Below are 26,773 nucleotides of genomic sequence, written 5' to 3'. Positions count from 1 at the left end.
ACCTGCCTGGCAAGAGGGGGCATCGCCAGGGGGTGGTTTCTGCCCCTCAGCACCCCGCTCCTTGCGGACCGCAGGTCTCCTGGGGGTGCCAGACACCCCCCCAAAAAACTTTCTGCTTTGTCAGAACCAGAGCAAACCTGCCTTGGTGCTCCGACCAGCAGCAGGTCCCTCTACCTGGACATAGGCGACTGGTAGCGGGGGCACGTGCGCCCCGTGACAAGGCTGTCTCCGCTACTGCTGCCCCTGCCGGCTTCTGTGGGTGCTCACCGGTTCCCAGCACCAACGCCAACCCTGGCTTCTGCGGGTGCTCGCCATCACTGTCCCTGCTGCTGCCACCGGCTTCTGTGGGTGCCCGTTCAGACTTTGGAGGCACCAGTCACCCATGTACCTGGATTATCTACCTGCAGGGTTCGAATTACGCCTTGACTCTTGGGAGGGGTGGGGGGGGTCTGCAAAAAAAAAAAAAATTGGGCTGCCCATCACCATGCCCTAATGCAGGGGTAGGTATGTGTGCCAGTGTGGCACTCAAAGGCATTTTGGTTGGCACACGTGCCTCAGGGCGGATGGCAGGGAAGGGGCCAGGGCTGCACTATCACAACAAGGATCGGGCCCTTTGTGGCTTCCCCACCATTCGCCCCTGGCATGTGAACATCTTGCAGGTTGAGGTTGCGGGTGTTTCTGGCACTCTGCCCTAATGGAATCAGAGATCCCCCCCCCCCCCCCCAGGTTATGATTTTCAAATTTTACAGGGGGGCTGTTATCTTTTATGGGGGGGTTCAGACTCCCCAAGCTCCCCCCATAATACAGTTAAAAAGAAACTAGAAGTTTTAGTAATGTGCTAGGGGCCTAGGCCCCTACCATAATTATTGTAATCCCCGGAGCCCTGCCAGCCAGTTTAGGAAAGCAACAACTCTCATAATTTTTTGCATGCAGAGTTTTCTGCTTGTTGTCTCTCCGTAGCTTCTGCAAATAAACAGGGCCATTTTTCAGTAATGGAATTGTTTGCCCTGGTTGCTGCACCTGTGAAATGTACAGGCAAAGTTAGCTCTGGTTCTGAGGGAGCACTGTACAAATACCGCATAAAATATAGTGAATCAATAGGGTGGTTGTTGATCAACATTCGTCTGAATCTAACAACATTTTTATACTGTTGAAGAGAATCATCTTTCAAGAACTTAAGAGCATATAGCTACCCTAGAGAAAATACAAGTGTTATCCTGGTTGTGAATGTTGATAAAATCATTTCAGTGAAGTTAGTTGTTTGTAGTGGTTTACAGTTACTAATTGATATGCAGCTATTTTGAAGTGCCAAGTAAATGGTTATACACCTAGCTAAAACTAAGTTATAAAATAGCATGACTACATTTTGTCTCTGATTCTGTAAAAACAGGCCTTTGAATACTTTTATGGACTTTCTTAATCAGAGTGTCATGATAGGAGGCTAAATCTCTCATATTTACTCTGAGTAAGTATGCTGCTGTTTAGGAGTTGTGATAGACAGTCTGACAGTTATGAGAGTAGATGAGTTTGTGAAGGGTAAATTGAGACCGACTTTTGTGCAAATACAGACTTTACGGCACTATACTGAAGGGAGTGGATTATATTTTCAAGAGCTTCCTTTTTGAGTGTAAGTTCAGTTAAAAAGTGGAACTGTAAAGTCCTAATCCTGAATTTTTCATATTGTTTCAAGGGAAATTAATAAATTAAATACAGTGTAATGCCTGTCTCTTAGAAACAAGTGGACAGGGAAATTGAGCCAAGAGACTAAACCAGCACCTTGGCTAGAATTGTATTAAGTCCTTTCATGGCAGGGAGGTGGTGACATTTTTCTCACTACAGGGTGGATTCACATAGTCCACTCTTTCCTTCAGTGCAAAGAGCTTGACTCTCTTCAGTTTCATTTTGATTTTGCTAGAGTAAATTCTGTATCATTAACACCTGTGTAAACTGTTAGTACCCTGGGTTTATATTGGCATAACTGAGATCAGAATTTGGCTCCCAAGTGTGCATAGGACCAGCCTTAAAAAGTTCTGCAAAGTGATGTGATGTGGGAGGGACATGTGATGGTTATACTTCCCTATAAGACCTGAGTCTTAGTATCATTCCATATTTTCGTAAATGATAATGCCTAATAGTCAGTGAAGGCAAAAGAAGTTATGAAAAAATAATTGAATAACTTATGATAGTTGAAAGTTTCCCTTTCAGTTCAGAATGCTTCTAAAATTAAAAAAAAAAAATTAAACCACCATCCACAATGTGTTTTATATGCAACACTCTTGAACTCTGGAACCCAATCTCTAAGGCTAGGGACTGACATTACACATAAACAAGTTTAAGTGATCAGCAACTGGTTTAAATCTGTAACAAAACAGACATTCAGTACATATAAACCAGTTTGAAAATGGCCGAAACCGGTTTGAGATACGCCTGGTTGAATGTAGTACCAGACTTAACTGATTTGTCTCAAACAGGTTTATGAAATGTCTGGTTTCATGCTCTCTGGGCTAGACAGTGCTCTGCTCCACCTGCAGGGCTGGCCCCGCCCCTCTGCTCTCTAGCTGAGCAGGGACTGGCTGTAGCAGACGCTGGCCGGCTTGGCTCCATTAAGGCAGAATGGGCAGGGAGGGGGTAATTCTTCCCTCCTTCTCTTCTTCTCCCACTGCAACCAGGGTCACCCTGTCTGCTGGGGAGCAGAGGGGACGGGGCTGCAGTAGTGGCCCCTGGAACAGGCAGACCCTGCCTGCAGGGAAGGGGCGGAGGGAGGAATTAACCCCTCTCCCTGCCCCTTCACCTTAATGGGGCCATGCTGGGCTAGTTGTCCCACAGGGTTGGGAGGGGGAGGGGGAGGGGGGCTCTGTTGTGTGTTGGGGGGACTCTTACCTCTCCTCCACCTGCCAGGGTGGGAAGGGGTACTCTGTGAGGTGCTGGATGGGAACTCTTCCTCCTTCTCCCCTTCCCCCCTGCTGCCGGGTTGGAATGGGAGGGCTCCATGCAATGCTGCCTGGCCCCAGAGTGGGGGTGGGGGCTAGCGGGAGGTTCTGTTTCATGCTGGGGGGAACTATTCCCCCTTCTTCTCCTCCCAGAGGGGCAGCCAGAGCACAGAGCTTGCTGGGCAGGGTGTCAGTATGTGAGGGAAGGTTGGGGGTGTAGGGCCTGGCAGCAGGTGGGGAGGTCAGGGTACTCATGCCTGGTCCAGGTGAGGCTCCAGGCAGCACTGCACTGCTCTAGGGGAGGGAGCAGAGCCTCCCTTATTCCCACGACTCTGCTCCCAGAACCTGAGCCAGTTGCTTCCCCTACTCCCTGCTGTGCAGGTCCCAGCACTCTGCCGGGAGTGGAGGGAGCCCCACCCCCTGCTTTCCCCAGAGTCCAGTTCAGGGCTTCCCTGTATGAGTGTGGAACTGTGGGGGATAGAGGCAGCCAGTGCTTTGCTGCGCTGGGGGTAAGGAGCACGGCCCTGCGTAGCACGTCTGGCCGCTTCTATCCCTGAGGCTCCAGGCTGTGCCTGAAGCTCCATGCTTGCACAGGGAAGCCCTACGCTGAATTCTGCGGAAAACCAGGGGACAGGCTCCCTCCACTCCCACCAGAGTGCTGGGACCTGCACAGCGGAGAGTGGGACAAGCAGTTGGGTCCAGTGCGGGTTTGGAGCTGCAGGCTCAGGGAGCAGAGCAGGTTCCACTCCCTTCTCCAGCGCAGTGCTGGCCAGAGTCACGTCCATGCCGGGCACAAGCGTCCTGACCCCCCTGCCTGCTGCTGCTGCCAGGCACCATGGGAGAGGGTGGGGAGTGTGTGGGGGTCCCTACACCCTCCCTCACATACCCACACCCTGCCCAGCTTAGCTCCATCCACCTGCTACCTCTCTGGGGGGAGGAGGTGGAGGGGGAAGAGTTCCCTCCAGCATGGAACAGAGCCTCCCCCTGGCCTGGGATGGGGGAGAGTAGGGGGAAGAGTCCCCTTCTGGTGCTGGGCAGCGTCACATAGAGCCACTCCTCCCCACCCTGCTGCAATAGGGGAGAAGTAGGGAGAAGAGCCCCCTCTGGGGCCAGGCAGCCTCACAGAGCCCCACTCGAACCGCAGGGAGTGGAGAAGGAGGGAGAAGAACACCCCAGCACTGCTCCCAGTCCCTTGGTGGTGGGGGAGAGGGAGGAGGGGGAAGAGTTCCCCTCTGGGGCCAGGCAGCTCTGTGCGTCTGGATTACTCCTGGCTGTTGGAGCCGCTGGGGTAGGCCTGCCCAGGTCTGGTCATATGACTGAAATGTAAATGCTTATTCATGGACAATAGATGTTGTATCGTAATGGAATATATTTAATGGTATTCTTTTCTAACAAACACTTAATTTTTAGGAGGCAATTAGAAGATGAGTTATTGCGTTCATATTTTCCTACTGGTTGAATTGTGTGCTGGATTTAGTTGACTGTAAATGGAATTGCTTCTGAAGGAACATGCTAAGTGACTGTCAACTCTTAAGTTGATCACCAAACATATTAAGAAGATAGATAGGCTTATGGCTAACTCATGATGATAAACTTAGAATATGATGGGACTACTCTCATCACATTCTAAAACTAAAAGTTTTTAAAAATTTTAAAGAGGAAAAGGCCAAGAGGCCCAAATCAAACTATTAAAACTAAGTTTGAAACCAATATATTAAAAGCCCTACTTTCAGTAGTAAAGGCCAGTTTTGTAAAGCAGACTCTTCTTGCTTTTAAAGTTATTCTTCAACATATACATTCTGTAAAGTGTTATAGTGAAGTGACTGAAAGGCTGTCAGACATGGGTCATCATTTCTTGTATATTTCATGTGTGCTGTGATCAGGATTTTTTTTTGAGAGAATAAAGCTCACTTTCTTACAGGCTGTTTAGGAAGATGTAGAAGTCTTGTAAAAATTCAGAAATCACATGAATGAAATAATTAAGAGTGATGATCATGTCAAGTGGCATGCAAACTATATTACATCGTAAAGAATGCTTGACAATCTGTATTAGTTCATTTAGTTTGCTTGCTGTGGCTAATCAACCAACTTATCTTTTTACTTCTAGGGAAAATCCAGAACGTACCTTTGATTTAGTAGTAAAGGTAAAATGCCAGACATCTGAGAATGAAGGTAATGTACTCCAACTATTGGTATTTATTTATAGAAACTAGGGATTGAAAAGTTCTGTTAGATTACTTAGTTCATACCCTTTCAACTTTGTCATTTCATGGTTTTAACTGTAGAAGTTTGGAATTGTGTTAGAAAATGCTCACCGCTATTATTTTGGTACATTTTTTTGTCCATTCATGTTCTGCTGACAGAAGGTCAAGCATTTACAAGACTTTAGTGTTTTGGGCACTATGTGGTTTTAGGAAGTGTAAATATACTGTTTTTGGCCACTGACAGACCTGAAAAACAAAACAGTGCTTACTGGAAGAGGCTTCACATCAGTTTGACCCAGCTTGTCCAACATCTGTATAGATCCCGCTGGGCTTTTTGGCACTTTTAACTAATAGCTGATTGAATCAGCTGTTAGATAAAAGTGCCAAAAAGCCCCACTGAAGCATGTGATCTATACAGACGTTGGGCGAGCCATGTCAAAACTGATGTGATGCCTCTTTTGGGTGTGCACTGTGCTTGGTGTGGAGGTGCACCCACCTGACAGTAAAGCCCTGTTTTGTTTTGTTGGGATTTTTTTCCACGTGTGTAAACAGCCCTTATTCAGAGAGAGTTGCCTGAATATCTTGAATTTCTGTTTGTACTCAACTCCTGTAACCTTTTAGTGTGTAAAACTGAGATTGCATAAGTAATTAAATTTATCAGCATCTCATAGTTGAGTCTAAAGAGGGCTTTGAGTTTTCCTGCCACTCTGGAATTATTTTCTTAATCAGTGCTGTAGTAGAAAAGAAACTGCCTAAGTAACAGAAAGCAACTTCTAACTATTACACAGCAGCAGTTTTGCAGAGGTACAAACAACATTGTTAGCTGACTTGAAGTGATATTGGCAGTCAGTTTCATGTTTCTACAAGCAGTCTGATAAAAGAGCTGACAGAGCAAGAATGTGATCACAGTCCTCATTGTCCTCACTACTCCTATAGGAAGGCTGATATAGAACTTTATTTTGGTGATGGCTATTAACCAGATTTCAGCTTTTAGATTCATTTGTGGCCAGTTTATGCTGATTTGTTGCTTTGCCAGTTTTGTCCTTTAGCTTTAGTACCTCTTCTCTATCCCTTATGGACTACCCTGATGCGTTTAGGGACAGAGGTTATATTCCGTCTCAGCATCTACTTCATTAGGTTAAGCAATTTCTAAGCTCTTTTATTATTCTCTAGTAAGATAGGTTCTACATTTCCATGGTCAATTTAGTATCATGCACCTGTTCAGTTTTCAGTAACCTATATGATTTTAATTTGCCTTATATCTAAATGTGCTCTTGACACTATCCCCTATTGATTTCAATAGCTCCCCGTAATATTCTCTATTTCCTCTGCCTTTAAGAACATGGAGTTGCACTTGCTATCCTGATAATCTTCCTTCATTCTTTTAGCCTCTTTAATTACTACTGAGTATACTTCTACTTTTTCCCAACCAAACTTCTTGAATATATTATCTGTTACCAGGGCCTCAACTTTCTCTCCTCATGGTCCCTCTTCCACCCTCAGCTTGGTCATTTCTAACCTATTCCACTTTCCTGAGACTTCTCTCATCAAAAGAGGATGTTACATCCTGTCTGTCTTCATGATGGGATGTGCAGTCCAGCATTTATATTGGAGAAAATATTTGGGTTTCTTCATAACTTATTTTTCTTGTCTACATTGTACTTATTTTTCTTGATAGGCTAGCTTCCTTCATATGGTTTGCTTTCCTTCCTTGACTTGCATTTGCATTTTTCTGGTTCTCTGTTGGTTTAACTTTCCAGTCTCTGATTGCTTTTTTAAATATTTCTCACAGTGACCTGTCTTCCCTTCTCTCTACATGCTTTTCCTTGTAATACTCTCATTGTCATTTGAACAATGAAAATACAGTCTTCATGACCACCCTCTTTACTTCTGATCTGCCCCTATATTCTGCTCTTGTTTTGTGACTATCCCTTTGACATCTCTTTCTGGATATCCAGACATATTTTAACTTGACTCAGGCTTTGGCTTGCAACCTTCATGCCATATTCAGCTCTTCTCTGTCTTCCTTTCTCTCCTGAGATCTAAGCAGTTGATTAATCCTTCCAGTTCTTCAGCTCTGTGCTATCTTTAAAATCTGTCCTTCTTTCCTATTCTCAGCACCTCAGTTCCATACTCTTGTCATCTTTTGCTTTCACTACTAGAGGGTTCTCATTTCTGACTTCCCTGAATCTCGCATTTAGTCTTAAAATCTGTCCAACACACTGTCGTAAGAACCCTTTTCTTCACTTGCAGTTTTGTGACCTCTACTTGCCCAAATCCTCTATTAGTTTCAAGACTGTGCAAGGCTTGGCTTCTACTTATAACCCAGTAGTAATTTCCCAGAACACTGTATACCATTCATCTGCATATCTGATAAGTGCATATTCACTTAGATGCATAACACTATGCCAGTATCAATTTGTTCCCTACTGCATACATTGTAACAGACTCTGGCTGTCTTCATATTCATACCTTAATAAAAAAGTAGAATGTATAGGATGTTTCAACCCCAGTCTACTTTATAACTTAATTGTACTCAACTGCTTCAGAAACAGTGAAGGGGAGACACCTGTCAAAGTGCTGCTATTCGAAGCCTTGAAAAGGGCAGGAGCTAGTCATTTTTACAGCTGCTCCTCTCATTTTTAAAGCTTCTAAAGCATCCCTGACAGTGACTATTAGAAGCTTTGAAAATGTAGGATGTTAGTAAATTTTGGGGGTGCTAATACCACAGCAATACCTACAGTGCTGTAAGTAATGCTGGTTCAGTACAGCACTGTTAGTGCTGTGGTATTAGCAGCCTCAAAACTGACTCGCTCCTCTCATCTTCAAGGTTTCTAGTTATCACTGTGGGGGCTGCTGTTAGAAGCCTTGAAAAATGAGAGCTAGTCAGTTTTTGGACTGCTAATAAAACAACACTGATACCATTCTATACTTGGCGAACACTGAATGCTTATGTCAAATCTGGGTAAAGGTTTACTTACTCTGGGTGAGTGCAGAGGTCTTGTCTAGTTCTGAGACTTCTGTGTGTTCACATGGAGTGTGCTGGGCTTCCTCTTACTCTGTATGCTCTGTTTCAGTTCACCTTAAGGTTCCCTGGGTTGTCTCCTAACAATGACTCTCTACCTTTTTCATATCTCCCCTTATGTCTTGAACATCCTTTCTCCCTCTTTGTCCCCTGTAGCCTTTTCTTTTCCTCTCTCCTATCTTTTGTTTAGCCTTCCACCCTTATCCTCTGTGCTAGCTCTAACACCTAATTCTTAACATATAAAAATATATTTGAAAAAAAGGAACCAAGATTTCCACGTCTACATTTTGATTTCAGTTCTGTATAACAGTTTTTGTGGCCTTCTCCCCATAGTTTCTGGGTACTTACCAGTAGTGTGTTCAGTGGCGTGACTCACATTTATCTTATGAAGCATATTCTACCCCCTCCCCCATCCTTTCCCCAGGAGGAAGAATTTTATGTGCTTTTTTAGGATGTGTGTTGGTAGAGTGATGTTACTTTTCTAAAATGTATGCTTCTGTGCACTTATGCTGGGGAAGGCAAGGCCAAAGGAAGTAACTTCACATTTGGAGTGAGAGGTAGGGGAAATCTGTAATGACCTTTAGTTTCCATGTGGGTTCATTCAACAGTCTCAGACCAGCCCTGGAGAAAGGTTCATCTCTTGCACAGACAGGCTTTCCGGTTATGACAGAAAGGTCTATTGTACCTGAGTAGACAGTGGTTTTAAACACATCTGCCCCTCTTCAATTTTATGCTGCCTTGCCCAGTCCTCGGGTACTGTCTTAAAGTGGAGGGTAATATTGCTGTGTGAGTGTGGTATGTATCAATAAACTCAAGGGAGTGTGATTCTGAAGAGATGCTTGGCCCAGGTCTTTAGACTTGAAGACAAGGGCTGAAACCTTGAATTTGTTTCAGCATTCCATCGATAATGATTCTGGAGTGTGGACGACAGGTTTGATGCATTCAAATAAATCTACATTGATGAAATGTACTGCATAGTTACGTACTGGTAAGGTTTTCCTAAAGGGCTGATTGTCTTGTGCCCAGATAAACTGCACTGCTGTAGTCTAGGCAGGAGATGACAAGTATATGTACTGCCAAGCCCATGCTGTCATTCTCCAAGGATGGGAGTGTCTCCTTTTCAACAACTGATGTTAGAAAACATTACATATGCTTGATGCTAAGTGAGAGCTTAGCAACAGCAAGGAGTCAAAGTAAACTCCTAAACAAAAACCTGAAATGTCAAGTGACACCAACCAAATGAGACTGCTCGATGGCTGCAAACTCTTCAGAGAGCCTTCTGTCCACTGTCCTTACCTCTTTTGCTTGGGGTCAGATTCAATCAGCTACTTTCTCTTTTTTTTTAAATCCATGCACTGACTTCATCCAAGCATCCGTTGTTTTATGGTCAAATCTAGTCTAGGAAAAGTGTTACTGCCTGCTATCTTTATCTTGTTGTCACCTGAGTCTATGTCATGTGACCCACGTTCATAGTAGCTATATGTTGAATAGGACTAGACAGAACATTAATCTCTGTTCGACTCCACATATGTGAGATCCAGTGGTGAAGGTGTGGTTTTCTATTAATACTCTCTGGAATGCACATGGGTATTGTAATAATCACCTTTCTATATTCCCTGCAGCACTGTGGATTCATTATCATCTCTTTTTTATGATAGATTAATTTAGATAGCAAAGTTTATTGCATTTGTCTGCCACTATGAAAATAATTGTGTCAAATATGTATAGTTAAATATTTAGACCGTTTTTATATAAGAGAATAATATAAACTACACAATATCAAAGTGTAATTTCTTCAGCACCACTTTAAAAACTAAGCACAAGCTTATTTGGCTAAACAGGAAGCTTTCAAGGTCAGCTTATAAGGCCAGACAAATTTGACAGTTTGCCTGTATTGTAGGTCTTGCCTTTAAATGGATTTTCATGCTAGGATAATCTTTTGAATATATCATACTTCAAAACATGGTCCATTCACCTGTTTCTTTGCTTGTGTTCCTTTCTTTCTTCTGAAAGAGATTTGTGTTTAAATAGGGGCTTTCTCCCTCGCATCCCATCTGCTCCTAGTACTTCATCCTGCAGTGAAGTCAGGGTTGAATTTGTGACATCACTGTCATCAGGGTTGCCGTGGAAATATTGCAGGCACAGAATTATGATCTCCTTGCATGAGTGAGCAGCAGGCAAATCTGATTTGAGAGAGAAAGACCTTAATGTGACCCAGGTATCTTTAGGGCTTTCTTAAAAAATATTCTAATGTGCCTTTTATTGTAAGGTTTTCTGAATTTTTTTATCACCTTTTGGTAGCATGTAAGAGTTTAAACAAATAAATAAAAACTAACACATTCTTGTTGGATGTCTGACTGTAAATAAATTGTTACTTAATAGGATATCTTTACCTGCACTAGGTTTTTCTTAATTATGTGAAAGGGTAGTTTGTTGGTAAAATTAGCACTATTCTGAAATTTGTTTTGGCAAGGGAAAAATGTTTTGGTACCCCTGAAAATTAACCATCTCTGAAAATTATTCCGTATTTTAAGGCGTGACAACCCTGAGAGTGGTATTTTCAACACGAAGGCTGCATCCAGATGAGTGTGGCCGTGCAGTATATGGCACTGCGGGCACGTCTGTGGTGCCACATGCTGCACGTTTAGTTGTTCTCTGTCCTGCAGGGGAGCAGCGTGGAGGGCTTTTTTGACCCCTGGATATCCAGGAGTCAAAAAGACCAGCAGAAAAAAAAAGTGGAGCACTGCTCATGGTGGCAGTGTGGGTTGCCTGCAGCTCCACTGCTGGCCAGGCTCTGTGCAACAGGATTGCCGCTGCTGAAGCCCCCAGAACTCCAGGTAAGTCTCTGGGGCCAGCCCAGCACTGGCTCCAGCCTCCCTTACCCCACCTGGTAATTTACCATGTGCCAAACCATGTGTGGCACAGGCATTTCCTGGGGACAACTAGGGAACCTAACGTCTACTCATGTCTGGTCATGGCATAATTAAGCAAATAGGCACACAGTGCCATGGGATTTAAATACATTTTGAACCTGGTTTTCAGGGGTAGTTGAATGACTATTATTTTCTTGTCACTAGAGCTCAGAGTGCTTTCTTCATTAGACCTGAGGAAGGTTACCTTGTGCCTGGAAGCTTGTCTAAAATCTCTCTGAAATATGCAGTTGGTCCAGTTAGCTGTCTCCCAAAAATATCCTTTCCAGTTCATTGGAGGAGTTTAAAGGAGGAATATTCTGATTAGTAATGTTACCACTTGATGCTGATGTAGCCACATTAGTATGAGCAGGTAGCTTTTTAAAATGTAAATACACACTGCATTAATTAGTTGAACACATAATGATATTAATGCTAGTCCCATAAAAACTAACAGTATATGATTTAGAGTTTTTGTTTCAGCCTTTATTAATTGAATGATACAAGGAAATACTTCTAGTGTTGTTTTTTCCTGTTGGTGGAGGAGTACCAGCACAAGAAAAGAGGCCGAGCCATGCTTTAATATGTATAATTCTATGAGCTAATGTCAGAGCTAAAGTTCTTGTTATTGCCCACCAGCAAAGTAAAATGGTAAGAGACTGCTGTAAATAATTGTGTTTGTAACTAAGTGGTAGATTTAGCAGTTGAGGTGATCCGGTAGATTAACCATAAGCAAAAATCCTGTGAAATTTAGGCTTAGAGAACCAATGGAAAAAAAGTTTTAGACCTTTGCAATACAGTCAAAATTGTACATACACCAGATGGCATAAGACAGATAACATGTTATCTGATTAGTGCAGTGCAGAGAGGCATTTTCCTCACCAGAATGTATGCAGTGTTCATAAATTTGTGCTGTAGACTAACTTGTATACAACATGGTTTTCTACGTGAAGAAGTGTATAGAACATAGATAGCCATGGGCTTCTTGCTTGTGTGTTTAAAGTGCCATGTACACATTGTCCTGAACCAAACACATTATGGGAATCTTTATTTCATAGGAGCTACATGTTTTCTTATTTCTGTCATCATGCTTCCTTAATTTATTTGGCACACTTTAGCAGCAGAAGAAACACGTTACCTTTTAATGTCTTCAGCTGTCATTTAAGAATGTTCTTGTACAAAAAAGGCCTAACTTCAAGCCAGACATTACAATGGAATATTAAATAATTCTTCAGGCTTTATTTCTTTAAAAAATGTATTCCAGGGCTTTTGTATCTTCCATATTAGTGATATTTGGTAGACATGGCAAGTGGAATCAGTAGAATTTGGCATGTGGCTGTTAGTTTCTGCTGTGCTGATGTGTTGAAACACTTTACTTTTATTTCCTTGGAAACCCTTCTTTCTTTTCCAAGTTTATGCTGTAGAGGTTCTTTTCAGTGTCATATCTGAGCATAGAGGTTTGCCACATGACTTAACTGAATCTGTCTAGAACCTTTGTGCCCTTGTCACTTCAGCCCAAAAGGCAAATAGAAAGTTTCTGAATGGCTGCTGTCTTAGGTTCTTCTACAGGACCTGTGCAGATATTATTTATGAGTGCATATTCAGTGAAATGTGTGTATCTAATCTTAGATATTAGCTGATGTTTGGACCGTTACCTTCTGTAACAGCTTCTTCCAACTTCAGTGTTGGGAAAATTTGTCCTCATGGTGCGTGCGCATCCCCACGAGCGGGAACATGTGTTTCTCCCAGCACAAGTAGCAGTGGCACACCTTGTGCTGCTGCTACTTTTCCCTGGAGAATGCCCATGCCATGTGTGGTCTGGTATGCGGCACATTGCCCTGGATAGGGTAGGGGAGGCTGGGGCCAGCAACGGTGCTGCCCTCAGCAGCCTTTCCTGGGGTTCTGGGGGTCTGTGGGAGCTGTAGCTGTGCCGCTCCTGCAGCTTGGCTCCATTTGGCCAGGCTCCAGTTTTGGGCAGCGCGTGCTACCCCGACATGTGCCGTACCACTTTTTTTTAGGCATGGATTTTTTTTTGACCCTGGGATCTTCTGGGATCAGAAAAACCTTTCTGTGCTGCAAGGTAGCAGCGTAAGAAACGCCTGCATGTATGGCACTGGCACTGAAGACAGGTCTGCAGTGCTGCATACCACAGGTCTGCATTTGTCTGGACACACCCATAGTGTGTCTTCATTTGTTCTTCTTACTCAATTTAGTTTGGCATTACTTATTCCAAAATACTAACCTTTGGTCAATAATAAGGTATGTTGGAAGTTTATGTCTTTAAAGAATCTTCTTATTTATTTTTCAGTCATTTAGGGAAACAATAGCTGCTCTTGGGGATCTAATAAGCAGGGTTTTAAATGCCATACTGTCAGTAAGCCCAAGAATGTAGACCCTTTATGTAACATGGCATTTGGTTGAATAAGACATATTTTAACAAATTAATGAACTTGTTGTGCAGGACAATACTTAAAATGAATGCTAGTATTAAGTGGGATATTTAGTTCCATTGTGGTCCTTAGTCTGCAAGTAGGTCAATGCAGTTGGAACCACATGCATGGGGACACGAGGGAGCCCTCAGTTACTTCATTGAGTTTCTGCTCACAAGTTTGTCTATATGGAGCTGTTTGCAGGACTGCAGCTTGTGCATGGGCTCTATGTAATTTTTTTCTCTTTTCTGTAAAGAGCTGTTTATTAACCACAAGCCTATGAGTCTGTGGGTGTAACATGCTGATCAGATAACTGTTTTCCTCTGCCGGTTTCTTAGAACATCTCTTGGGCCTCAATAAAAAGTTAGTTACAGCATTACAGCATTATAATGCACCAAGAATTCTTCAGTAATCTCATTCTTATTCTAAATATTCAAAATGATCAGTGGAACAGCCAGAGTTAATAGTATTTTTAGATTTCTTTTGCTGCTGGGTTTTAAATTTTAGGGGACTAACTAAATGACTGCCTTCAGAAGTATGGCTTTCTCTCTCTCTGTTTTTTTGTGGCAGAAAGGTGAATTTAAAAGTGGCCATTCACTGTGTTTAATATCAGACAGATTTTGAATAAGTTTAATTGGAAATTTATACCTCTTCTTAACTGAGTAATCACCGTCTATAGTGTTTTTTTGAAATTTTAACAGGTGCCTCAAGAAAAGATTAAATGCAATTTATGTTTTATAAACAAACAAAAATATGTGGGTTTTATTTTTACCCATGCTGTTTTGGAGAACATTTTTTTGCTACATAATGCCTAAAGTAGTATTGTGCCCCTCCCATTTCTAGATTTGTACTTCTTGCTTCCTGCATGATGAAGATCTTTGGACTTATAACTGATAGCAGTATTTGGCTAGGTGGTTTATTTGTGTTTTCTTTAAACATATTTTCTTTTTGCATCTTTCTGAGGGCTCTAATTAAGGTCTTAAAAACAATTTAGTAGTCTGTAAGAATTGAGATTTTTGATAAATCAAAATGTGCAGTGATGCACAAGTTAAAAATTCACTTCAGTTGTAACAATGAAAAGAGTTATTTACTTGCATATCTAGCCATATGGATATTTGTCTCAGTAAGTATACTCTGGGAGATGCACATGACTCATCAAAGACTAGTTTAAAGTAATGGTAACTTAACCTTCACTTTACCAACATTGTAATTCTAGCCATACCTAGAGTTAATGTCATTATTCTTAAGACTTTCTTAGAATTTTACATTGCTGAACCTTTCAAAGAAGGGATTATAATGTCATTTATAACAAGATATAACAAGAACCTGTAAATGTATCCTAGTTCCTTTACAGCTTTTTTTTCCTTTTAACTATTAAGGAATTGAATACCTAACACATCATTTGCATGACCAAATGCTACACCAATAGGGGCCAGCCTTTTGGCAAGTGTGCCACAAATTAGCCCGGTACCAACCCTAAGTACTGCTTTAATCCCTTTCCTTTGCTTTCTGCTCCTTGCCTTGTGTTTCCTGCCTGATCTGCTGCATTGTTTTCTGTTCCATGCCCTATCTGTGACTCTGCTGCCTGTCTCCTCCCCAGTCTGCTGTGCCATATAGAAGCTGCCTGTGCTACTTGTGGCACACATGTCACGGGTTAGCCAGGCCTGTGCTACACAAACATTTTGAGGGCCAAATTAAGGTTGTGTCTGAGATTTGTGTAATTATATATTTTTTTAAATTGAAGATTCCTGTTCATTTTGAAAAATCTGAAGAATACGAGACAAAGATTGTCTGAATACCTGCATGTAATCAGCACTTTGTATCTTCCAGTGTTAATGTGCTGGGTAGTCTTTTATTTTTAAAATGCTAAATGTGTAGGTACTTGAAAAATCGGAAGAATACGAGACAAAGATTGTCTGAATACCTGCATGTAATCAGCACTTCGTATCTTCCAATGTTAACGTAGTCTTTTATTTTTAAAATGCTAAATGCTTAGGTACTTTTGCTGTCAAAAGTCTCTGTTGCAAAGAATTTGGAAAGGCCATAACAGGTCAAAATGTTTTTGACACAGTGGATTCCTGTTTAAAATTTCTGGGTTATATATTGGGAATCACATGTAGGTGTTTGTACATATGACTGTGCTAATATTGCGCAAGTACCCTCAAAAAGATTTTGTGGCATCCTAAGATGCCATGGCACCATAATTGAGAATCAGTGATGTAGGTTTTAGAGGAGTGGTGGACCCATCTCCAACTCAGAGGTTCCAACCATAGCAAATGTATGGTCAAGCTGTCTAGGATATTGTTAATTGAGATGAATTATTCCCTTGCAAATATTTGCCTCAGTTTCTATGTAAATGCCATATGCTGTTTTAGGTTGTGACCAATTTGTAGAAAGTGGAAATATAAAGGAAAAATTTGGGTTAACAACTATAAGTATTAATATTTCTTTCAAAGAACTACTTTTTAAACCTTTAGGATTTCTACTATGTGCTTAAGTGTGTTACTATTAAAAGTGGTACTATATAAAAAGCTGTGAGCTCAACTTACTATGGAAGTTGGGTCACTTTTATAAAACTTGATAGCTCCTGCTTTTTACTTTGAAGCTCAGTTCTCTGCTACCCAAGGTGGCCACCTGTGTAATTATGTTCACTTGCTGGCTGTTAAACTTTTGCATTCGGAAGTGCTAATAGTGTGCATGTTTTCTTGAGCGTATGTCAGCATACTTCTGCCCTCCCACACACTCTGCACAGTCCACCTCAGGGGTAGGAGTGGATTTGGTTTGAGACTGACTTCACAATTCCTAATGGAAAGTTGTTTTGTTGGTGGTGAAATATTTCTCCTGGTCAAGCATAATTTGAAGGCCTTTTTCTCTTCTGAAATGAACTTAAAATGCAGTATTTTGTAAAATCGGCTTATGAGTTTAAGGTTTTCAAAAGTTGTTTGAGCCATAAGGCATCTTTCTCTAGCACTCTCTTCACTCATCAATGTGAGTGGAATGCAGTGTTTCTTCTCTGATTCACACCATTGTTATTTTGATTTGTTTGTTTCCCGATTATGATGTTGTGCAGTGACTTACTAGGTGTGTCCATCATAAAATTTTGCTGGGATAGGAGGGCCTATGTATGTATATTATGAAGGCTGTTTTGCCATTTTGTCAAACTGCAATTTATTTCAGTAAAAAAGGAAATCTTTAAAATTGTTTTCCCACAATAAGGTAATGGTACTTAAGAGGAAGTATATTAAGAGCAATTTGCAGATATTTCCACTTGTAGATCAATGTGTGAAGAAGTCTTTTTCATAAGAGAACCTTGTTTCAGATAAGTTGTTGGTTTCCAAGAAGGAGAGTTCTATGATGTCAAAGTCTGTTATAATGTCCTGTGATTTTCAGACAGAAGTTTAGGACTGCAGATACTAAGCTTAAAAAAGTCCTTTTGGACATCAAATTATTGGCTCTTTGTGTTGCCCTTTTGGGATTTCTCTTCATACAGACTTTTGAAACTGATGAATGATTTGAAAGTTGATTCTACAATTAGAATGTAGTAAACGCTGGTGCAGGAAGAGAGAGAGAGAGAGAGAGAGAGAGAGAGAGAGAGAGAGAGTGTGTGTGTGTGTGTACAGCATGCCTTGTGAAATGGGGCTATGATCTTTCTCCATTGAGGGCTCTAGGTACTGCTGTTTTTATATGGTTTTATGTAAAAACATAAAATGGTATCAGTAAGTGTATCCCTTTGTAGCCTATTGAAGCTTTATGTATGCTTCTTTAATTTTGAAGTCATGAATGTTTTTAGGAAGGCATTGGTAGTGGGAATAGGGCAGTGGGGCCCAGATGTGGTGCATGTTTTGTTTGTGACTGTCACTAGCTTGGGTAAAATACTTGACCTTTTGTGCAACAGTTTACTTCTCTGTGGTATTATTAATGTGCTAAATGTACCGATGCCATGCCTAGGAACCATGTGAATGGGCTAGGATCCTCTGGTGGCAGGCACTGCATCAACTTGATATAAAAAGGGCCAAAATGTCCCCTTCGTGTATATTTTAGGGTTGTTGGTTGTAGCCGTGTTGGTCTAAGGACATAAGCAGACAAGATTCTTTGGGTAAATGTGCTATGTTTAATTAGACGAACTCAGTAGTTGGAAACATTGTTCTTTGCAAGCCTCCAGGTACAAAGACCCTTCTTCAGGCACAGGGAGAGGGCACAAAGCAAGAACAAACTCTCCCTGTGGCTGAAGAAGGGTCTTTGTACCTGAAAGCTTGCAACGAACAATGTTTCCAACTATTTAGTTGGTATAATTAAACATAGCACATTTACCCAAAGAACCTTGTCTCCCTTCTGGTATGGGTGTTTTGGCCCTGTGACTGCCCTTTTAAGAGGAACAGTCACATATTATAGAAAGAGCTACACTCTGAAGATGATTATTTTGATATAGGAAGTGGGCTAGCTTTTGAGACAGGAATAGGAACAGGGTGACTCTCAGGCAGTTGGCTGATAGAGTGGGAACCTATGAAGAACTTGGAGGCCTTGTGGAAGATCCTAATTTAGGAGAAAAGATGAGATTTGTGTGTGGAGCTTATGTAAAAAATTATCATGGGCTAATTGATTATGAATTAAAAAAAGCAGAAGCATTGGGAGAGAACCTGAACTAGACTTTGGGTGTAGTGTTAGCCTTTCCTGAGCTGGGAAGGCAGGCTCATATGGCTTATATTTCTGAAAATGTTTTCTTCTTTATCCTCTGTTGAAAGGTGTTGTGCAAGTATGTGGTGTTAATAATCACAATGGTCTAGAAAAACATCTGTGGATCTCAGTGTGTTTACTTGAACTCAGGAGTTTGGAATTTGGATCGAAGTCTGATTATTTTTTCTAGATTTTCGGGTGTTTGGAGTCAGCCTGCTGTGGAAAGAAATGCATGTTCCCAATTTGTGTCTGAAAATGGCACTTTGGTTTGGGTTCTTCTATGTTGTTTGGGTAGTCAGTGTCACTATAATATTTTACTGCTGATTGCAGCTATTATTCAGGAAATAAGCTGGAAGTGATCAGATCATAGTGGTTGAGACTGCATTTTCCTCCTAAACTCAAAATAGAAGCAAACCATTGATACATTGTGGTAGGTGTATTTTGTTGAAAGTAAGAAGTGATAGATGTGAGTGAGGATTAACGGTTTAGACCTTGCTTTCTTTCTAAGGACTGTAGCGGTACGTGTATTATGTGATCTGTTTTTATATGACATTCAGCATTACTTGAACCAAGAGCTTAGCTTATTTTGTTTGTTGTTTTATCTGATCCTTATTTTGCAAACCCCCACTGCTGAAAGATGTAGCATCACAGCTTTACTCTTGTAAAGGGGATGATGACTTTAGTATCTGCCATTTTTTTCTTTACTCTGTTGTGCCATAGGCTGATGGTATAGGTCTTTTTTTTTAGAGGTCTAGGCAATTCCAGTTGACACAAAAAAACCCACAGTTTGTCAAGCACAGGAGCAAATTCTGTTGAAAAGAGCAAAGGATTCACCAGTGTTTTAAGCTGTTGTCTCCACTCTATATCCCAATGAGATATTAAATGCTAAGAAATGTTGAAATGCAGATTTGGTATGTCCTTTGTCACTGTACTTCAGACTGGATCCTCTTCATGTCCTTCAGGCTGAGTTCATTCCTAGGACCCTGTTGATCTGCAAAACAGCCAAATCTGGGTTGGGGTGGAAGTCCCTATCCAGTACTTGCTGCAATGAGGCATGTCTCTGGAACAGACTGACTGCAATGCAAGGACAAACTTATGGCAGTTATAGTTCTTTGATGTGCTTCAAATGGCTTGCCCAAGGTTTCCAACCTATGCCATGCTTCTTTTCCTTGTTGGCATTACATGGGGCTCAGAGCTGAGATGGACAGGGTAGTCCTCATCTCATTCAGAAACTGTTTTTAGAACACCTGCCAATTCCAGTAGGCGTTAGTTACATAGCTCATATTTTCAAATATTTTGTATTTTGAAGGCTGGAACTCAGTATTTTAAAATGAAGTCTCAAATGATATCATCATGTGACTTTCGAGCTGTGTCTACAGTATCGGTGAGCTAATGCAGATGTTACTGTTGCTGTAAGTTAAGAATTTACTAGGTTTTGTATTCTGTATTATCTTTCCTTTGCTTCTTATGCCTGTTTCTGTTTACTTTTTTTTTTTTTACTACTTACTTTTTGTATGATAGAAAGTAGAGAATGGACATAATAGGCTACTTTATTTTAGAATGAATGTGGCTTTGCATTGTTATTATTTTGGAAGTTTTTCTTACTGCATTTTAAAATATGTTTTCCCTCTCCCCATACAATAAAAATAACCACCCTGCTGCATAAATTTACTTTTCTTTCTGATGAGTAATAACTTAAACTTCATTTATGCCTAACTTGGTTCTGTTCTGACTCTAATATAATGGAGTAGAAGACACTGAATCATGTTTTGCCCTTAAATTTAACTGCTGTTAGGGGTGCACTGATAGAGATTTTTGGGGCCGATACGGATGGCTGATTTTTAAGGAGGCACATTGGCCGATACCAGTCCAATTTCTGAACCCCAGCCCGCAGTGGCAGCCCACCCTACTTTGCACAGATCCAGGGGCACACGCCCCCCCCCTTCCTCTCCTGGGATGCGCACAGCAGTGGGAGCCACCGCCCCCCAGATGAGCCATGGCTCCGTTCCATGCTCTGCCTTGCCCTGACTAGGCAGCACCTGCATCAGCCCCACTCCCTCTCTCACCGCAGAGGCCTTGATCTGCCCCCCTACACCCCTTGCCTCCCCCTCCCCATCCAACACAGCAGACTTAGCAGCTGCATGCAGCTCTCCATGCTGCTGGGCTGCACTTCTGTCACTTACATGCTGCGCTGCAGCTGTGCGCATGCATGGGCCGTTTCTCGGCCACATCAGGCGGATTTCTGATACAGTCAAGTTTCTTTACATCGGTGCCAATCCAATACCGGACCAATGAATCGGTGCACCTCTAACTGATATTTTTCGTTTTGTATATAGATAAAACAGGGCAATCTTAAGGTGTAAACATTGATGTAAAAATTGTACTGATATTAGATTATATCAATATAAACTGTTTCCATAAACCTATTCCCCCTTGTACTCTGTGACTGTAGCAAATACGTTGCTTTTTCATTCGGTATTAAGTTACAATGGCTAGAGAAGTGCAATCATGATACTCTGTTTCAGAAAGTGCTGTTAATAGAACTAATATTAGTTAAAGATATCAGGACACCTGATGGGAAATAAAATATATTTTTGAAATTTCCCTATCACAACTGTTGCTACTGTTGCTTATTCCTCAGTTTCAGTAAATGGACTTTTTTGTCACATTGCAGTTAACTGCTGTGACAAAACATATTATTTTTATGGATAATGAACCATCTTGTGACTTAATTCTGCAGTTTTCTCAGCCCTTTACCCCCCCCCCCAAGTATTTAAGTATGTGCTTAACTTTAAGCAAATGCATAGTCCTTGGAAGCCAGTGGGATTGGTTATGTACGTTTATGTATTGTTCACAATGGTTCACTATATTCTAGTTAGAATAAGTTGAAATGTATGCTTCTGGGTTCTGAACATATTGTAGCTTAGAAATAACTATCCAGGGGCTATAAAGATAAAAAATTTAAAGCTTAAGGTGATCAAAACATGGGTAAGGATTTCAGCAGCTTGCCTAATTAGCCACTAATGAATGTGAGAGGTTCCTTGGATGAGAAGAGTAATGGTAAACCAAACTGATTAAAAGCTTTATATGGACCCTACGGAGACCCAGGTATGCTGGGTTACAGTAATGCGACAAGCACAGAGCCAAAGAAGTTACTATTTAGCATTTCTAGATTAAACAGAGAAGCAGTTCTACTCGCTCAGAATAAAAGGAAATTATTCAAACTTCCATTTTTCTGGGCTGAAGACAAAAGATAAAGACTTAGCACTGTGAATAAACTGTGAAATATGTTTTGAAAAACAATGCCTGCACTTGGATCTGCCATTTATCAGATGGACTGGCCATTTTTGAAGCTGTCTGCAGCCATGCACTTGTGTTTGGTCACAGCTATAAACTGCTTTCTGTGGCCAGATAGGGCAAACATTGTCACTGTGAAAATCAGCAAACTACTTTACCTCTTAAAATATCTGTTACTGGCTTCACAATCCTCAAAGGAAAGTCAGTGTTACATTTTACATTTTAACAATAAAAATAAACAGAAATAAAGTATTTGCATCAAATGACTGAGATAGAGGCCTTATCAAAAGATGAAATTAAAGACTTGATACAAAGTGCACAGTGAAGTAACTCTTCTTTAGTTACCAGATATATGCTAGTTGTAAAACAGTGTGAGAAGGGGTATCAGGTCATATAAAAATGGTAGAAATTAATATTTTATAAGCTGATTTTTTTCACAAATGAACATTGCACATTTGTGGTCTTGTGTCTCCAGATTCAAGTGGCAGAGTACCTTGCCAGCCAATCGTTTCATTGAGCTGCTTAATTTTCATTGAAGTGAAATATATTTTATAGTGGCTGACTGACAACAAAGCACAGGCTTGTACCAAAAAAAGCCTTCCTAGCAGTTCAAATTTCTTTTTAAACAATTGCTGGCAGTCTGTCTTTTTTGACTGAGACACAAAATCGAAAATCCCTGTAATTTGTTGGATTTAGTCAGATAACCAGTGACCAAACAAACTTGTATTGGGTTTAAAAACAACATTCTAGTTTCTAACATTCTAGGTTTTTTAACTTAAAAGTTGAAGCTTGTGTTTAAATTGAGCTTTTAGTATAGTAATGCAAGAAATTCTGATGAGCTCTTTTAGTCTTCTAAACAGATCCTAATTTCAGTTCCATCAGTGTGAAACTGGAGTGACTGCAGTTAACTCGAATTACCCTGTTCTGATGCAGAATTTGACTCCCAATAATTGATCAATCTTCCTATTATATCTTTAGTTTAAACTAGTAATCTGGGTGGGTGGACTTATAGTTGAGCTCACTTACATTAACATTATGTGACTTTTCATATAGAGTATCTACATTTTAAATAAATTTAAAATAAAACGTGCTCTTGATTGAAATTAACTGTAGTTATGTAAAGTTCTAATGCACAAGTAAAAAGCCATTGAACATTGAAAGACATAAGTGAAAAGATGATTCTCCACCTGTTGAATTGTCATTTTGATAAGCTTATTTTACCTCCTTTATCTTCTCCTTTCTCTTATTACCTCATCTTCAGATAATGGGACAAAAGGAGGTCTGGGTCAAGAGATGACTTTCTGTCACATAGTACTTTAATTACTTGAAAAAAGTTCTGTTTTATGACTGTCAGCAACAAGTGGGATGCTACGTATTCTTAGGAACCTGTCGATCCTTACGTAACTGCCTTTCTTTCAGGCTCTGCTGGTTTCAGTCATTGTCAAGTTACATCTTCCTCCCGCAAAAATTCTTGTATGTGTCACGTGGTGTGGCTCGCACTAGTCCTGTGTACCACTTAAATCCTGAATTGGTGCTGTGCAGAGAGGCTGGTGGGGAAGAGACAAGATTTGTACCTGTATTCCTCACACGCTGCAGAAATAGTGTCTAGCTTCTAGAAATAGCTTTCTCCCATGCTAGCTTTAATACCCCATTGAGGTGCTTCTGCGAGGTAGTTATTACTGTTCCATATTTTAATTGGAGCTGGTAGATTTTACTTTTCCAGTCTTTCCATGTTCCAGCTGCAGAGATCTCACATACTTGCCATGTACGAGGCCTAAAAATTATATTCTGTACTTGAAAAATTATAATTTTTTATACAATCTAATTATTTGACGGTTGTCTTAAATTTGTACTTTTTTGTAGCTGCAGCAGGGAGGCAAGTGGCAGCAGGGTGGGCAGCCTGATCCTGAACCATTTTTCCTCCACTACTTGCCCCCCACTGCCAACTCCAGCTCCTGGTCTCCCAACACCTTGCCCCCTCTGCCTTCCCCTTGGTGTCTTCCCTCCACTTGCCCCCTCCATGCCTGCCCTCCAGCCACTTGCCCCTCCCTGCAGTACCTGCCCGCCTGCTGCCTGCCTCCATCACTGTATGTTGTGCTGCCGGGTGCCTCTGTATTGGGTGCATCCATTGTTTCTGCTGGGTCCTGTGCTGCTTGGTGACTCCTTATTGATTCCTTTGCTGCTCTCTGGCTTCTTGCTGGATCCTGCACTGCTTCCTGGCTCTGTGCTGACTCAGGGAGCAGCAGCAAGGGAATTAGTATGGAGGCACAGAGCAGTACAGAATTCTTGATACTCTGTTCTAAGATGGGGCTCCTTCCCCCAAGCTTTTGTGGGGAGGAACTGTCATCTTGGAATCAAGCGAATACCGTTGTTACTTAGAAAGGAGATGGGATGAGAAAATCTGTGAAAATGGCAATATTATGTTACCAGATTTTTGCCTTCAGCTTAGATATCCGATATTAATCTGGCCAAACATAAAGTCAGAATTAAGTGGCATGCTTATATTTTGCTATCCTAGCTTTCAGATGCTTGCTAGACCATTTAACAGCATGTCAAAGGGAGAATGTTGTATCCAGGGTCAAATTATGACTATATATATACAATTACCCCAGTGAGTTATGATCATGAATTTTAAAAGTATTCTGATATTTAACTATTCTGATATGCCAATTTTAATAACTTCAGAGAAATTAGAGCTGAAATAAAATTGACTTGTGATTCTTTGAATTATTGGACTTCACGTTGATGTTGGTTGTAGCCGTGTTGGTCTAAGGACATAGGCAGGCAATGTTATTTGGGTAAATACCATAGCTTTTATTACACCAACTAAATACAGTTGTGTGTAGTTGGAAAAAATATTCTTGCTAAGCTTTTGGGCACAAACACCCTTCTTCAGGCATAGGGAGTCTGCTGTTTTGTGTTCTCTTGGGTGGAATAGAAGCCAATATGCAAAATGCAGGTCTCTGAAGATGCAAATGTGTGACATTGAGTATCAGAGGTCAGGGGAGACAGTAGGTGTGAGATAGGCAGATGGGGGTGGGGGGAAGGGGGGAAAAGAGGAGAATGTTGACCTGGTGATAGAATGTAACTGGTAAAATGTAGCAAGGTTACCTGGGGTTATCAGATGGTGGGCAGGTGATGATGTGCCATAAATCCAATGTCTATATTTAGTCCATGATTTTTTGTATCCAGAAGTGAAGGTCGTAGGCTCATCTGTGAAAGGTGTTTTGTAAATTCCCTTTGAGGATTAGAACTGAGAGATTGGAGAGTGGTTGTCTTGAGAGAAGTGTGCACCCACAGGTAATTGGGTAGTTTTGTCTTCGGTAGATTTGGGGTGAGCTTTTGTTTTGGTACGCAGTTGTTGTTTGGTTTCCCCTACATATTTTCCATCAGGGCATTTAGTGCACTGGATGAGATGCATAACATTTCTGGAGGTGCAGGTGCAAGATCCAGGAATGGTGATGGTTCTGTTGTGGGGTGTAGTTATGGTGGGAGTGGTGGGAAGATATGTTGGCAGGTTTTACATTTTTTGTCCCGGCATGGTCTGGATCCATTCACTGTGTTTTGGGCCATAGGAAGTCTGTTTCTGGTGATGAAATTGGTGAGCTTCAGTGCTTGTTTAAAGGCTAGGATTGGTGGTTCTGGGAAGACCTTTTTAAGAATTGGGTCATCTTCTAGTATGGGTTGCAATTGTTTGAGGATTTTCTGTATGGGCTCCAGGGAAGGATGGTGTGTTGTAACTATTGGTGTGCGATTTGTGGGGATTTTGTATTGCAGCAATTCTGCAGGTGGTATCAGGGTGGCTCTTTCAAAAGTGCAGTCTATTTCTCTGGAGGAGTGTCCTTGTTGAGTGAAAGTCTTTTTGGGTGCATCCACACATGCAAGCATGTGCGCTTGCAGCAGCTCAAATAGAAGCGGTGCAAATTTGAGCTGGGGCTTTTCACCTCGGCACGTGCTTGGACATGCACTTTGTTGTGAAGCAAATTATGCCACCAGGGGCAAAATAACTCTGCCTGGCTCCTCCTGGATCTGCAGCCAGGGGGAGCTAGAGCCCGGGGCTAGTACCTGTGCTGTCCCCAGCAGTATAAAAAGCTGCCCTGGCAAGCAGCTCAGGACTAGCTCTCAGGAGCTTCTGGGGCCTGGCCACTTGGTACCTGGGGACACTACGCCTTGTGCCAGCTAGACTGCTGCAGCAGCATCCCAAATCCATTTTTTAAAAATACCACAAAATCCATGTTTTTCCACAATTAAAACAAAAGAACACACACCCCATGGAGAGAGAGAGACAGTGATCAGTTGGGCAAGGCTTTATTGGTATATTTACAATGTTAAAGCAATGTGGAAGCCTATCAGTGTCTCTATCATTATGATGAAATAAATTCTAAATACCTATATGTGTTGATGTGTACTTTTGGCTTTCTTTGTACGTGATGGGTGTGTGATTGGAGGAAGTCATGTCTGCAGGAAGGGGTGTGGGGGAAGGCGGGTGTGTGTGTGTGTGGAGGGATGTGGGTTGGTATGTGGGTAGGTGTGGGACGATTGCTGGGGGGACTGTGGGTGGGGGGGACCTTGTGGGGGGGCTGCTCAGGAGGGGTTGGTCCCCTGGCCCCCACAGGGTGCAGCCCCCCGCCCACAGCACATGGAATGCCCTCCCCACAGGGTCCCAGCTCCCCCTGGAGGGCCACAGCCCCTGTCCCCCACCGGGCCACAGCTCCCCTGTCTAGGGTCCCAGTTCCCCCTGCAGGAGCAGCCCCAGGGCTGTCAGTCCCTGCTTGCCACGCCAGGTCCTGCCACCAAGGGCCTGGCCCAGTCGGGTGGCAGAGGGGCCCCAGGGCCAGCAGGACTTGGCTGGGCACGGTGCACAGTCTCCGCGTGCTGCACTGGGTCCTGCCTCTGCCCCGCTGTGCCTGCCACCCCCCCTCCACTTAGTTTGGACAACACCAGGGCCCGAGGCAGCAGGAAAATGAAAGAGATGCTCTGGCTGATACCACAGCGTGTCTTTTGGAGGACTGACTCCCTGGCACGGTCTGGGACCGTGCCTTGCTCCTGTCTTCTGTGAAGCAACTTTTTTTAGCTCCCTGGATATCCAGGGGTCTAATATTCTCCCTGTGCTGCAAACTTGGGGGACATTTTTTTGTTCCTGCACGTGCCTCTTGCTCCTCCTCAAAGTGGTTTGAGACTGGGCAACAGGCACATGTGCGCTCATCTGGACACGCCTTTTGAGATTTATGAGGTGACGGAGGGCTTGGTTGTATATTACAGCTTTCTTAGTGTGTTTAGGGTGATTGCTGGTTCTGTGCAGATA

The 26,773-nt window shown here is 42.1% G+C and overlaps 1 protein-coding gene across 2 annotated transcripts in view; it reads left to right on the top strand.

Annotated features, from left to right (window-relative positions):
* DENND1B (DENN domain containing 1B) overlaps positions 1-26,773 on the top strand; it is a 356,403-nt gene that overhangs the window by 2,567 nt on the left and 327,063 nt on the right. For both annotated transcript variants that reach the window (XM_019502038.1, XM_019502037.1), the window contains exon 2: positions 5,038-5,102. In XM_019502038.1, the coding sequence (XP_019357583.1) occupies positions 5,038-5,102 (65 nt within the window). The remainder of the gene's footprint in view (positions 1-5,037; positions 5,103-26,773) is intronic.

This window comes from Gavialis gangeticus, unplaced genomic scaffold, assembly GCF_001723915.1.
Source record: "Gavialis gangeticus isolate Ggan-Ray unplaced genomic scaffold, GavGan_comp1, whole genome shotgun sequence".
Lineage (NCBI taxonomy): Eukaryota > Metazoa > Chordata > Crocodylia > Gavialidae > Gavialis > Gavialis gangeticus.
The sequence above is the reverse complement of the archived record's forward strand: the minus strand, read 5'-3'. Positions and strand labels throughout refer to the sequence as shown.